The sequence below is a fragment of the Dermacentor silvarum genome, chromosome 11 (assembly GCF_013339745.2).
Source record: "Dermacentor silvarum isolate Dsil-2018 chromosome 11, BIME_Dsil_1.4, whole genome shotgun sequence".
Lineage (NCBI taxonomy): Eukaryota > Metazoa > Arthropoda > Arachnida > Ixodida > Ixodidae > Dermacentor > Dermacentor silvarum.
This window is the reverse complement of record NC_051164.1, coordinates 47,080,143-47,095,941: the sequence shown is the minus strand read 5'-3', so window position 1 is coordinate 47,095,941 and position 15,799 is coordinate 47,080,143. Positions and strand designations below refer to the sequence as shown.

General features: G+C 42.9%; 2 protein-coding genes across 2 annotated transcripts in view; both read right to left on the bottom strand.

Annotated features, from left to right (window-relative positions):
• The window catches only part of LOC119432395 (uncharacterized), a 215,156-nt gene extending 212,103 nt beyond the window's left edge, over positions 1-3,053 (bottom strand). The window contains exon 1 of the mRNA XM_049658295.1: positions 3,017-3,053. The gene's annotated coding sequence lies outside the window, so the exon portion shown is untranslated. The remainder of the gene's footprint in view (positions 1-3,016) is intronic.
• A 2,224-nt stretch (positions 3,054-5,277) lies between these two features.
• Positions 5,278-15,799, bottom strand: part of LOC119432556 (uncharacterized) — a 28,795-nt gene continuing 18,273 nt past the window's right edge. Inside the window, exons 2-4 of the mRNA XM_037699720.2 lie at positions 9,778-9,880; positions 6,974-7,078; positions 5,278-5,378 (exon numbers count right to left, since the gene is read on the bottom strand). Coding sequence (XP_037555648.1) covers positions 5,278-5,378; positions 6,974-7,078; positions 9,778-9,880 — 309 coding nt within the window. The remainder of the gene's footprint in view (positions 5,379-6,973; positions 7,079-9,777; positions 9,881-15,799) is intronic.

The window sequence follows — 15,799 nt, the reverse complement described above, 5'->3', positions numbered from 1 at the left end:
ACTACGAAAGTGCCTCGAGTTATCAAGGGAAGGTTTCTTCAGAGTGTACAAGGGTGAGTTTCGGTGAGTGCCGTAAGTGCGGAACACACAGTGAACGTGTAATGGGTGATATACACACGTGAGAAGTGGATGCATGCAGATCAAGGCGGAATACAAGAGTGAACCAAGGCGACTTCCTGTATACATGATCCATATATTTCGGCCAGTGGCGTGCCTGCTTCATTTCTTCACACTTCTTTTACAAATTTATTGAGTGGTGAAATGGACGGGACTCAAACTTAACATTCGTTCGATATTCGTATTTTCATTGTTCACTTGTCTCGCTTGTATCTGCGCCTTCCCTCATGGAGCCGTGTATCTCCAAGATCCGTTAAATAATCAAAATATTGCCGACTATCTGCAGGTTATTGCAAATGTTGCGGATAATTTCAACATAATCGCGTTGGTTTAAGGCCCACTGTGTGAAACGAAATTGGGAGAGGTTTGGGCCGAATTTGTGTGCTACGCTTTCGGTTCCAAACGTGATCTTCTATTCTCGATTGCGTCTTAAAATTAAAAATTTATACCCTGCAATTGCAGTACGTATGGCCTTTTTTTCTCTCTCCCATACAACTTGAATTAAATGCCATTTTTATAATTCGTTTTTTTCGCAGAACTTACAAAAGCATAGGGGCAAATTTAACCAGGAAGAAAGTTGAATTTCGCTGACACATGTAAATTAGTTATACCTATAAATTCTGGCGTAGCGTTCTAATTCAAACAAATGCGCTAAACATTATCGCGGCCTTACCGGAAATATTCTTGAAAAGCTTAGTGGATGCCAGAAAAGTGAAGGCGAAAAAACACTTCCTGGCACCTTCTCTGTCGATTTGCTCACGTTATAATACAATTTGTGTGCACTAGGTCTTGTCGCATCTATGCGCTCTTTTTCCAGCCTCTACAAGTTATAAGGTGCGTGACCTAAACTATTTGCACTCTTTGACGTCCCTACTTCTGATTAGCCAAATTACTTTTCAGTTAAACATGCAAACCAAGCCCAAATAATAGCCGCTTCGACGAAACTCAAGCTTCCAGCGCAACGGCCAATCACCGGTGCCTTGGTTCCGTCTTGAATCCTTGGTGTGTGGTGAGTGTGTTCTTTGTGCAGGCACATCACTAGCCGAAACAATGGCTCACCGTTCCGGTGTTTTCCACATAATTGCGTTCTCTGTCATTGGGGTTGCCGATTAAGGACCGCTGTGTGGAATGAAGGTGGGAGTTGTTGCGACTGAGCTTGTATGTTGGTTTGTATTTATTTCTTATTTTTTATTTCTTTCGAGCACCGTTTTCAACCTTGCTTGCGCATTACCCAATTTAAGGTATGCAATTTGGAATGCTCAATGAATTAGCAATTATCTCTTGTTCACATGTGCTACGTCCAAAGAGGTTTTAAAAAATTATTTTAGAACCTCCTTGGTTACGTCTAGCCATAGATGTTGTTTTTCATAACTGCTTGATAGCTGATAAACATTCCTTTGCTACGTAACCCTGTGCCTATTTCACGTGAACTACCTTTTAAATGATTTTGTTTCAAACAGAAGCGAGGCCAGTGGCTCACCTCATGCACCATGAGATGGTAATTGAGTCTACTTAGTTAGTTGGTTAGTTCAATGCTTTCCCGGCGCGAGCACAATAAAGGAAGTAGTGATACATGCCCGGTACTTCTACGAAGACCTTAAGTAATATGCAAAAATAGACATTTGTGAAATAAAAGTACAGTTCCTTTGGTGACGTGCCGTCAGCGGAGGCGACCACGGAGTGACGGGCGACACGGGGCAATTATTTGCCAATTAGCACAATTCATTATTTACTTTTAAACGCTTCCTTCCAGCGGGCTCATTGTAATTGGGAAATTGAAGCGAGCTCTCCGTAAAAGTCATGTCAATCAACGTTTGGATCTGGAAAAGTGCGAATACCCACGAAACCGCGGCACGACGAATTTCGCTGTCAGAGAACGCGTAACCGAAACTGTGAGGCTGCAGCGAGCGCAAAGTCGCGCCCCTCGAGGCGACCGTTCTGCTCACGTCACCCAGCAGCGGGCAGCCAGCGCGCTGCGGCTGTCAGGAATACTCGCTGTCGCAGCGCATTCCTGCTTTGGTTTATTGCGAGAGCACTTATATGGACACCAGGCGCATTTCTGCCGTCGCCGTCGCCGTGACGTTCTGTATAGAGTCGAACGGCGATAAAATCGATGCCACGCGCCATGTGCTGTATGTGCGAGTGAGAGCGTGCGAGGGTGAGCCAGCGTTCGCCGCTCAGTCTCGTGCACGCAAGCGAAGAACGCGGGGAGGAAACACGCCGTCTTCCGTCGCCCGCATGGCTCCGGAGGGGGGGGGGGGGGTAGGGAAAGGGAGCGCGTTCTACTCTGTGCGGCACGGGTGGCCGCGCGCTCCCGCCCGGGCCGATGTATGTTGAAAGCCATCTGCGACGGGGACAGAGTCCACCGTGGAGTGTGTTTTCGCGGCTTAGTTCCCGTTGATGCGAGAGGCAGCACGAAGGTCGATTCGACCGCTGCTGCGGCCGCGCTTCCTCACTCCAGCGTTTTGACAGCGAGATACCGCGGTCATCGAGTGAGATGTCTTCATGTTTGCTTGTGCGTGCGTGACACCACGCTTGTTAAATTACTTATTATGCCGATGTTAACAAGCTTATATGGACGATAAAACAACTATCCTTACTTCGTATAGCTGTCCACTAATTTGCTATCGCAATCGAAGCTTCGCCTTTCGGCCGAAACCGCGACTTTCCTTTTAGGTACATGATCACCAGCTACAAGGCATATACTAGATGGATCACAGTACCGTGATTTACTATTGTGAGTCCATCACCTACTGCGTGCTTCGTAATCACGTCATGGTTTTGGGACGCAAAATAGCAGAATTTAAATTTCAGTCATGGTAAAGTTTGCCACGCGGGAGTGCCTTCATTTTTTTACGTTTAAGCGCGTAATATTGTGAGTATTTTGTAATACACTCACCGTGGTAGATTTTCGCCCAGGTCCAGACGTTGGCTGTCGACAGGAAGACAAATTTGGGTTTAGAAATAAAGTCAATATTGTTTGACTCAGTATAGCAAAGTTATAGATAATAGCTAAGCTGGGCCACTATAACAAAGTTATAGCGGGCTAAGCTAACATGGCTCAGTGTAACAAGGCTATACTGAGCCAAATTAGCTCGCCACAATAAATAGTCTGACTTATTCCAAGCGACGGCCAACAGCATTACCTTGGTTCTGTCGAACTACGTGGGACTTACATATGTTTAATTTTAGGAACAAGGTACGTGCGACAATGAGTATACAGTACTGGCTATGTCGTTTAACACACAAGTACTCCTGCTTCCTCTTCAGATATCGGTTTAGCCAACCTACCAGCTACAATCATTGCTCGACTCGTTCGATTGTAATAAAACAATATATATGGAAATAAAGAAATGGTACATAATTGAAAATGAAAGATGGAAAAGCAACTGGCCGCAGGTGGGATACGAACCCACGTCTGCGCATTACGCGTGCGATGCTCTTGCCAATTGAGCTACCGTGCATATATATATATATATATATATATATATATATATATATATATATATATATATATATATATGGCTCGGCAAAATAACCCACTATTCCTGCCAGACAGCTGTGTGGACAACTTGGTGAATACTAATCATGGCCGTATTTGTTAAATACATGTATTTCGTAATAGCAGGATATCCCTTGAGTCAATTGTGCCTGAAGTATGACAACGTCGCACTCTGTAGGCATACACGTCACATGTTGTGACTGCATAAATCAGTGAAATACATGGTTTTCAAAATTAAGCTTTACGAATTTTTTTTAAATCGCCTGTGGCCGGTAGCATGTAATTCTTATCATTGAGCTGGGTTATTAGATGAGCCGGACATTAGTTCACTAATAGACTCCCAAGTTAATTACTTTACGACACATATTGAAATTTACGAATTCTAGCTCATGAGCTTGTCAGGCGTATCCAGTTGGAATGAATTTCCAGAATGACACCAGCTTTAAGATATGCGCCATCAAACTCACCGTAAAAATGCACTGTTGTTCCACTTACTTTTTTTACCAAAATGTTGTTTCATACATTGAAGCACAAAAGCAACTGGAACGACCATCTATTTCTTCCCACACTTTGGGAAATACTGTCTCGAAAGTGGTGTCATCCTGGAAATTCATTTCAAGTCGACGCGTCTTGCAAGCTCACCGGCTACAATTCGCAAATTGCAATATGTGTCGTAAATTAATCAACTAAGAAGTTCGTTAGTCAGTCTTAGTTATTTCGTTGAATACGCGTTTCGATTTCTCGTGTTACTAATGTCCGCCTCTTGGAATAACCCAGCTCAACGATAAGAATTATGCTACCTGCCACAGGCGATTTTTTAAAAATTCTGTAACGCTTAAATTTGAAAACCCGGTATAAAGGAAACCGGTCAGTGCGCGCGTAATTATTTGGCTCTCTTAGCCAAGTAACACAACTTTTGGTGCGTGATCAAGTAGTATGTGCCCTTCCAGAATGTCTTTTTAGTAATGTACATCATTCGATTCAATGTTTTAATAACATATCATACTGTACGCGAAATTATCTCCATGTAGGTGACCTTTGTCTTTTACATGATAGAGTGTTGCATATTTCTCACCATCGTTCTGTTCACTTCTCGATTAAACTACGTACATATCGCTTTGACTTCCATTCCTTCTGTCTTGAAGAAGCACATTTTCATTAATTTATTACATTTTCACCACTGTAAGCTGCGTGGGTAGTGCTACTTTAGGAACCTTTGATAGCCAAGCTGTCATATCTGTCGAAGCCTTAATTGTCTCTCGAATTGACAAAGACGGCAAGACCTAATGACGGCAGTGTTCATCTCCGCATGTCTCACAGCAGCTTTTTTTTTTTTTGTCTTTTTTGTTGGGCAGACACAAAGTGGCTGCCCTGCTTCATGACGGACCTTGTTTGGGCATTTCTTACATTGAAGGAAAATCCTTACCTAACACGTTTCTTAGAAGCCACGATATCCCTCACCTTCACACCAACATATGGCAATATGAAATACTCGCATGTTAATATAATACTTTATGTAATGTCATGGCAACACGGCGGGAGAAAGTTATTCGCTGATTCCCTGCTGATGTACATCTACCGTAAAGTGTATGACGTTATGACTCTGTATGACGTTATTAAACATTCACTCCTGTCACTTGCGCCATCGCTGTAGTAATCTAAGATGATTTTGATTTGAGGAGCTCGACACTTTTTAGTTGATCAGTTGATGGTGTATGAAAAGCGGTAGCAAAGGATGAAGACCCCACACTTACCGAGCCTGAAAGGGAAAAGAAAACAAGGAGTGTAAATGGCAACGGGCTAGTAAGTAAACACAGCGAAGAAGACGATTGGACTCTTTTGTGCTTAAGGTCAATAACATCGTTTACGGCTGGCTGTCAAAACCAATTCTTTTCACAAACACGGCACCAGCAAGTAAAAATGAAAATTTCTTGTAGCACAGCTCTGCAACGCGGAATTGAGTCAACACATTGCACAACAGTCGTGCATAAGCTGCACCACTTAACTTCCGTTGACATGCACGGGCTATTACGAAATATTTTTTTCACGGTGGCAGGGGTTTCCAAGCTGCTGCTCGTGAGTATACGCCGTCATTTTTTTTTATTGCAACGCGACGTCAGACATCGTACTCTGCAGTTCATGCAGCAGTCCAGTCACCCAAGCGCGTTTCATACTGTCTCAATAAACAGAACGTTATCGTCAGACTACTAGTTACACGCACACAGAAGCTTGTATCAGAGCGTAGTTCGAATGAGCTTGCTGCACTTATCTGGATAACATTAGGGCCTTTGTGATATGCTACTTTGTTCTTAGCGCTTAGACAAAGCCTTGCTAACAAATTTACGACGTTACAATTTTATCGTATCTTTTTCTACGCCGTTGCAAAAGAGCATGCAAGTCATTTGCATATTTATATGTTAAACTTCTGAATTGAGTTTAACAGTTTTTTGTTTATTCTGTTCTGCGACATATCGGTCAGCAATAGAAGCTCTTCGCGGTTTCGGGCATGATAGCTTGTTTCTTTCTATTAAAGTAATTTTTGCGAGACTATAAAATTACCAACAGGTTATCTTAATATTGGCAGGAAACGGTAACCTGGGCGTTGTTGCAAAATCTTCCATGGAACAAAAATATGGGTGAGAGCACTGCTCTTTATTCAGATGGGATGTATTTAATTTTCCTCTCTTTAGTTAGGGAAGGGCTAAGGTGATGACGGGGGTCTTCATATGCTTTCTTTAAAGTCAGGGTGCGTGAATCGGGTGAAAGGTATTTAACGTATTTGCCAACAGCAAATTATACTCTTCAGGTGGATTTTTCAGGGGTACTTAATATGCCTGTTATGCCAAATTTCGCCATCAAATATTACCGTCTAGAGTCATTCTGGAGCTATTCCTCAAACATGCCTCAGGGTCTGGGAGGGAAACACAGAACATTAGTCGCACTGGTTTGAATTGCCAGTATAAGTATTTTAGCTTGCACATGAGCGGGTGAAACAAAGCGTATACCGTCAGGCTCTGCCTCGAAGACAAGAAAGCACACGTCTTTACTCATAATTTAAGAAACGCAAAGAAATCAGGAAGCTGTTTTCTTTTTTCAGAGGCAAGAAGCATCCTACTGCTTCCACCGCAGTGTAGCTCAGCATGTTTGTTGAAAAGAATATCAAAACAGTTTATTGGTGTGTGAACCGACTGTTCATTAGGCTATACATTGCGATTGCGACCTTATACTTCCTTCGTGAAAAAAAATCACTTTCCTAGGCCGGATTTTTGTTAACTATAACATCGTTGTAGAACGAATTATCTAGCAGCAGGAATCTTATTCTGTCAATTTTAATATTCAGATTACACTACTCACCACAGTTGCACTCGATTACGCCCGTGTAGCAGGTCCACCGCAGGTTGAAAGGTATGCACCAGAACTCAGTCTGGAAGAGTAGGTTGCCCTTTGGTTTACTGTCTCCTGCAAGAAAAATACAAAATCGAGTGTGAGTCACCCAGCTTGAGTAGTTGGAAAGTTCTTTACAACCGTGTTATAGTCTCCAAGTTATTTGCAAGTATAGCGTACAGGCATCAAATAGTTATGTTTTATCAGTGCAATAAGCGGCTACAAAAATGATTATTATGAATTTCGGTCACCCATATGAATCTAGACATTGTAGTAAGTCATGACTTCGTAGTAACACGAAACCGAATTATCGGAAATCTTTTTGTGGGGACTTGAGCAGAGAGACATGAAGTAACGACAGCTTCTTTCGCTAAGACTTCGCTAAGCTTAGCTAACCCGCCAAGTCATTGGAAGGGGACTGAGGAAATAGCGAAACTAGAGTCATTTTTTGAAACATTTTAATGTTATACATTACAATTGCGGCATATTTTAGCAGTTGCAATTACTTCGTCACTGAGCATCCATTTAGAAACTTTTCTGAAAATACGAATGAAGGGCTGAAGAGGTATATGCATGCCTCCTAATTATGTACATTTCTATACAGTCTGCCTAGCATGACCGTCAATTTTTCATTATTATATTAGCCGCCCGTGGAGGGACAAAAAAAAAGATTCCAGTGTATATCATAGCCTTTACTTCTTTACGGGTAAGACCTCGCACAGTATCAACCTTAAGAACGCCCGTTAAGCAATAACTCTCATTCAAATCATAATAGCTTACAGAACTAGTCAAAGCATGCTGCCACCCGCGATGTCACAAGTTGCAGCGAGTGTTCGCACAACTGGACTGCATCAGGGATCAGACGTCAGTCTTATGAAGAGAACACACAAATGAAGTCGCAGAACGCATAAGGTAAAACGGGTGTCACGTTTTAATTGAAATGTAATTGAAATATTTGACATTTAATTGAAATGAGCGAATGCGAAGTGAAAGTGGACAAAAAGACGACTCCCTGCAAGGAGGGAGCCGAACCTGCATCTTCAGCATTACGCGTGCGGTGCATTACTAAAAAAGGGACACTGAATAAAAAAAAGTAAACGAGTGTAGACTTGCGAAGTATTGTTTCAGAACCCTGTTAGCTGACTAGTGCATTAGAAAATGAAGGTGAAAGGTTTGATTTTTCGAACTTGGCGCCGAGACCCCAGGGATTCACAAATTTGGACACATTTTTTTTCTTTTCTTTGTATTTGGGCTGTTGTGGGGCTCCACAAAAGTTCCTGAACCTTCCTACGTTAAGTGTTTTGGCGCTTTTACAATACAATGCAATCGAATTTCGCCAACAAGAAGCTCAACTAGGCAGTGACATACGTAGTCAAAATTTATGACGTCACGGCAGGCTGATGGCGGGAGCTTCGAGGCGGTGTAACCACCTGTTCTTTCGGTTCTTGCTTTTTCTCTGGCTTATCGACCCTGTTCTTTTGGTTTCGCTGTATTTTTCGTATTGTAGAAGGGTAATGTACAAATACAGGTAAAGTCCCATTTCAATTTAGTGGCGCTTTAAGTTACCACGGCAGTTATCCCCAAGACCACTGTCATCGGGTGTTTGTATACGTGTAATAATTTCCCGCACGGGTAATTTTCAAGATGTGGCGCGTTACTACGGCGAGTTATACTTTCTTTCACTTCACATTTCCTTATTATTATGTACTACTTTTCAAATCAAGTAAAAATTATATTTCCGTCTATGATTTCTCTGACAGCATTTCTCTGTTTTATTCATAAGATTGTAGCTAACGAAAGATTGAGCACCTCGGATCTTGCAATCTAAATATTACAACCAACATTTTCCCTTAATATACTGCCTAAAATGTTTGCTCGAAAAATGTTTCTGCCATTTCTGCATAGTTTCCAAGAATCATGCAACTTAACACGGACATCCTCCACGCTGAAGAAAACATCCGATGCGGCGAGATAGGATAAAGTACAGCCCGCCAGATTTCACCGTCTCGCGATTGGCACGGCGGCCGCATTTTGATGGGGGTGAAATGCCTAGACACCCGTGTACTTAGATTTAGGTGCACCTTAAAGAACCTCATGTGGTCGAAATTATTCCGGGGTCCCCCACTACGGCATGCCTCATAATCAGATCGTGGTTTCGGCACGTAAAACCCCATAATTTTTTGTACCGCTGCAAGGCGCGGGCGCTTGCATCATCCACCATATAGTCAGGAAGCATGGAGAGCGACCAACCGCATTTGTTTTTTCACTGTGTCTTATGGAATTGGTTACCGAGCTTAATATTGGTGCCGCTAAAATTCATGTGCCTGCACAGAAGGCCGCCTTTGTAATTCGCGCTTTTCTTTTGCTAGCTCAACAGTGTGCGATGCCTTTGATCAGCGCAACAGCAGTTATGAAAGCGTCATTTATTAGGCAAATATTACAACACTCTATCCAGGTTCTTTGTCACTTAGACGCCAATTAGGTCCCTGGCACGTCCCCGGCAGTGTTGTCAAGATGACTCATATGTTCGCAGAAGTTGACCTTAAAGGGTATATCAAGGTATCAAGTAATTTTTTCTATGATTTACAATGTTTTTCACTTTTTTGTTTTCTTTTTCTTTCTCTCCACCATCCAGTATCTCCTCTCTCCACTATCTCACATCCCTTCCAGAGTAGCATGCAGGCGAATATTTCTACACCGGCAAACCTCTCGGCTCTCAAACAATGAGCTATCTCCCACTCTCTCTCTGTCCATGAGGTGTAGTTTTAGATTACCTCCTTGCGCAGACCGGCCGTCTTTAACGGCGCCATGGCCAGGCCGTCCAGGTAACCTTTGTATAGATCTTGCTTGGGCGCCATCAAGAAGATAGAGCGTGGCCTGTTGAAGAATGAAAAGATTCCGCATTAACACCTTTTATCTTTGCACCAAAACGTCTTTCTAATGGTAAATATTTTTTTGTGTATGTGCTTACAAGACAAACTTCGTTTACAACTGTTTCTTTTCGTTACATTCTGTCCACAGCAAGCGCGCACAGTGTTTTTATGGCAAGGAATTCGCGGTTTAAAAATCACCTTCAAGCGAGAGTGTAGTTCCGACTCTCCGGGTAGGCGCACACAATTAAAATGCATTAAAATTTGAATGTTAGTATGGGCAGTTAAAAAGATGTTTCGCTTCCTTCCTAAATATTTCCTTTAGGACACATGTTTTGATGGCAGAACTGAACCCTGGCTGTCGTGAAACCTTGACCACCTAGTAGTGGTCTTAATTTTTGCACCAGTTTTGATACGTCCGTTCACAACATTTGCATTCCAGTAACTATTTTTTTTCAGACCCTGCCCTCTTTTATCACAGATCAAAACTAAATGGAAGGTAAATGAATGTTTAGCAAACCTAGTAAGATTTAATAAACAGCGCGTTGTTAGGCGTCTAAACCAGGCAAAATTATCGTACCACACTGTTCATTGAACAGTGCCTTGCTACTTGCAATGCGGGGTTCCCGTACAAGCACGTTAGGGGAGGCCAGAATGGTGAAAATTAACTCGGTGCTCAGCTGCTACGTCTCTTATAGATGGTGGCTTTAAGTAAACGCCACCTTCGCCTTATATTGGAAATTTCGGCAAAATTCCCGTCAACTACACAACGTGGAACTCGCATGATTACCCTTGAACATTTTTTTATGCGCAAGCGTCCATGCACAGTCTGTGAAATCGGCGAGATTAAGTCGGAGGCCGCCGAGCTGGGAGAGGGAAGCGAGCGCTGGAGGAGAAGGGCGCCTGGATGTGGAGAGGGTGAGGAGGAAGGAGGCGGCACGTCGCGGAGCATTGCGGAGGAGGAGAGTAGGTGGAGGCGCACTGGGTTCACCTCCTATGGCAGTCGCTACGGACTCTGTGTGCGCTATGGATGTACCGGGTTCGTCTGGCGATCGAGAGGCCGAGCGCCGAGCCAGCAGTACGGAACAGCAACGCAAGCGGCGGCACGCCGAACGCGAACCGAGCGTCCCCGAAGTCGTCGGCAAGCGTCGGGCACGAGCTGAACAAGACCGCTAAAAGATGCGGGCTAGGCGTGTCCAGGAGAGTCCCCAAGAGCATGCTATGCGGCTTGCGACAATGCGCCTTGTCGGGCAAGACGACATAGCTTAGAAACTCCGGAATAACACCCATAGGCTTGGGCGTTAGCTACGTTCCAGAAGTTAAACGTCACTATAATTTTTTTAACATTGGTATTCCGGTATTCGAGCCGACGAACCTGCCGCTTATACGCATCGCTTGGGCAGCTCGCATGAGCTTCAATTACGCGACAACCATATGGCAGCCTTCCTTTAATTACTTGATGGCATTACGTACAAGGAAACTGGCTAACGAAAGCTCGTACCTCTCGCGCTATCGTATTTCATAAGCCTGAATTTATATTTTGAACAGATGGCAAGCTAACTAAAATTGGGGGCCTCCGTCCGTTCAACGTGAATTTATACACCATGCCGATTGATGGGTTCTGCATATGTAGGTATTTATCTAGCGTAGGATAGTGATAAACCGATTGTAACGTGATCTGCGACTAAGTTTTATACAATCGCACACACCTATGCTTATGTCATGTAGCCTATGGTAGAGCAACGAGCGCATTTGTGCTCCGACGAATCAATATTAAAACGTGATCAATCTGGGTCGATTATGAAGGCGGTACATAGGCGCACAGTTTTTATGCAGCGTTTGCTTCTAGGAACAAAATACTGCAAAGTGTGAGCCGACCCAAAGACGGAGCACAGCGTCTAAAATCATTACGACTAAAGAACACGAGAAACTGGCATGTGACAGACAGACGTGCTGAACGTCTCAAAGAGCTAGTCGACTTTCTCACCTAACCAACATGCATGTGATCGTGGCCTATTGATTAGAGACCTGTTCATGCCGAAGATGAACATGTTTGTGGCATTCATTTGACCGCTTGTCGAAACTTCGCTTCGCATAGATCTCAAAATGCCCGTTGGATCTTGGTCATAGCTTTTTATGGCTTAGATGTTATTTATTTTGCAACCGGGTGTCCTTCGCGAGAGGAACGCTTTCTATTCATTTGCCTCCACATGGAATACTAGTGCAGAACTCGTTTGGAACGTCATTGTATGGGCTCCCATACGCAAGGTACAAAATCTAAGGGGTGAAGACGAAGAGGGAGAAAGACAAAGGGATACCCTGTGTTTAGACCAACTCGCGACTCCTTGCTGGAGTAATTGGGTAAAGAGAATGTTGATGCACCCGTCGTGGTTGCTCAGTGGTTATGGTGTTGTGCTGCTAAGCACGAGGTCGAGGGATCGAATCCCGGCCACGGCGGCCGCATTTTCATGGGGGCGAAATGCAGAAAGCACCCGTGTACTTAGATTTATGTGGACGTTAAAGAACCCCAGGTGGTCCAACTTAATCCGGAGTCTCCCACTAGGGCGTACCTCATAATCGGATGGTGGTTTGGCGCGTGAAATTTTTTTTAATTAACGCTGATGCATTTCCACCGCTTAAAAGCAAACAAGAAAACCCATGAAAGGAAGCACAACAGGACAGGAAGGACGCTGTTTACCCTTAAGCCCTGGAAATACATAAAATGTCTAAATTCCAGCTACCCCAGCTCTCCGACATGACGAGAAAGAGATTAAGGTCATAGGAGGGACCAACTACTTACAACAAAATATATAATAAAAAACGGCGCATAGGCATATTTTAGTGCTGGACAACTTTCGAAGTGGGTGTCAGTGGGAATGTGCTCAATAAGAAGCATTTATTTCGATATACTGTATATATATATATAAATATCATAGTGTAATGACATACTGGCACTACTCAATATTGAGTCTTTGCGACATGCGCAAGTTTGGCACCAATTATTATTGTTTTGATTTCGTCCGGCACGCTACGTTTTCTTCGAGGAAACGCATTTGGAGCTCGTCTTGTAGCTACATTTATCAATTCGATTTGCGCCTCGACCAACCTAGCTTAATTTGATGCAAGTTTATTTTCTTTGCTCATTTTATGCTTTGGAACATAGAAATATTTTGCAGCTTCTTTCAGTTCAGGTTGCGCATTATTTTTCAATAAAAAAGCACACTATGGTAGAACGAAAATTGCCGACATCTCTTTCATGCACATCTAGTTCGCTTTAATTAAAATTCTTGCTGAGCATTGCTTACATCATTCAACCCCTGGCGTCATTTTGTGTTATTCATTTTCCCCATGAAAGCAAGAATAATAGGTTTACTGTAACGAAGTCCTTATTCCTTTTTTTAAGGGTGAAAAAACGCGAGGACACAAGGAAGGAAGCTTGCACGCAGCGGCTTAAAAGCCCGGTTGCAGTCCACGTGACAACAGTTGGCGAGAAACTGCTTACGTATTACAAATTTACGCGACAGTGGAAGCATTCGAAACTCCTGCTGAATTTGTAAATGAAGAGGGATACAACACATAAACACGTTATTTAAATCAATGTCCTAGATGATCATTTCTTAATTACAACGAAAAGTAATAACGAAACGAGCCATTGATTCACACAGGGCTAGAAAAAACTGAATTCGTGAATGTGCATGAACGCACCCTGAGAATACATTTTATACAAAATTCTACGAAAGCGTCGCGTGTTTAGTACAGGAGATGTAAAACACTAATTGAAGTGTTTTTTTTTCTATGTTTCTTCAATCTAAATGTTATTCTACTCAAGTGAGTTAACGTAACACGGTGGTTCAAAGTGCGCATGATTGAAATTTGCAGAGTCTGACCTACAAAACTGTATGAATGAAGCCCAAATTGGTGCACGTTAAGTATAAGTACATAAACTACAAAGTTGAGTTTTGTCTTTAATTCTACAGATCCGATAGATAGTTTCTAATTGGAATATACATGTGGTGACTACTTTCATGTGCGTATACTCATGCGTCCCTCACTGAGCAACAAAATGGCGGTACGGCTACAGCATCCAAGCTCTGTTACAGGCCGCGAATGCTCAGAGCAGGAGATGGCCGCGTCTGCAAGGCGCTCTGGCAAGACCATTTTAGGTCGTATCCAAAATCAAGAAGGGGGCTGACAGATCGAATCGCACAGTGTGGTATAATAGTTACAAACTGGGATAAGCTGCCTCAGAAAAGCTGGCCTACATTTCGAAAGGTGAGCCCATCTTTGCTCTTTGTCAAAGGCCTTTGAAAAAGGTAGGCCTACCAGTCGAAACAGACCAGCCTGTCTGATGCACTTTATCCCTGTTTACAACTTTCATACAACAGTATTTTGTGCCGTAAACATTGCCGCACTTGGTTAATTCATCTTCGTAGTTTCCTGATATTTTTGACAGAAACAAATGGGAACAATGCTCACAAACTTATCGTGATGCTTATGTAATTATTGATCTCTTACAGAGTTGTTTTTTTATCAGCGCCAGCGGTCATGCCCCAGGTGAGGCTCTCAAACGCCGCTTGCCGAAAAACATCATCATTTCTCGTTATAAAACGAGGGAAATCTTTCTAATCTTACAGCTTATCCACATCGCAGGAGATAGCACCTATAGTTTCTACTAACGTCGTGCCTTCCCTGTGATGTTCTTGTATGAGACCGTTAGCTTTAGCATGGGGTCAACTCCGATTTCCCCTGCATGTCAAACGCAGAAATAGGTTTGTGAGGCAACCATTGCACCAATTTGAATGAAACTGGCTGCATCTGAGAGAAAAAGGTTAAGTTCCAGTGCCTCTTGAAAGCGAAATTCTAATTTATTCTACAGAAATTTTCTTTTTTAGTTTGCCAAAATTTGGCTGTGTTGTAAAAAAATTCAAGCACGAAGTTTACAAGTCGGCAGCTCTGCATAAAAAACAGCTATCACACTTCTTTAGACTGCATTTGTTAGACCATCTAAAGCGGTCAGATATAATATTCGAATTTACAACTTACGTGAAATTGCAACAATGTTTACAAGGGTCAGGCGAAAGCCCTGCTCCCAAATTTAACGATCAGGAATGAGAATTGAGGGTGCCGATTTTCGTTAATACCAACAATATGAACAGGTAACGATGCCACGGATAGCAGAAGAGAGTTCAATTTGAGCTTTAATTCAAATTTCAAAATGATAAATAAAGGGGAAATGAAAGTGAAAGAAAAAAACAACTCGCCACCGGTAGGATCTGAACCCACAACCTTCGCATTACGCATGCGTTTCATTACCAGTTGTGCTACAGCCGCGGCTGCGCCCCCTGCCCGCATTCTTTGGTATTTATGTGTATGTGTACGAGATCTAACGGCTAGGGATGTTAACCAGCGCCACTCAAGACCGTGACGGCGGAAGTGGAACGTCGTTTTGACTGTTGGCGTCACGTAGTACGTCAGCTTTGGGATCACGCAGTTCACCGACAAACCCTCATATTTCACCTGAACGCATCAAATCTGCCGAAGTCGAGACCATCAGTATGCTACTAAGGAAAATAATGGGAACCGGGGGGCTTGATTTTGGTTAGTCGCAATCGTATGAAGCCAAAACAGAGTGAAACCCATAATCGCATACAGGAAATTATTTATTGTTTTAATTGGAACGTTGAAGTGATAATTTAAAGTCAAATGAAAGTGCGTGAAAAATGTGTCTATCGGTGAGATCCGAAGCCACGACCTACGCTTTACGTGTGTGTTGTAATATCAATTGTGCTACGCTGGCGGCTATTCCCATGTCCTAATTCTTAGGTATTTATCCTGTCAACGTTTGAATTCTTTGAGATAACTTATCACTTCTTCATTTTAGTTAAAACTATAAATAACATTCCCTGTGTTATCATTAAATAACATT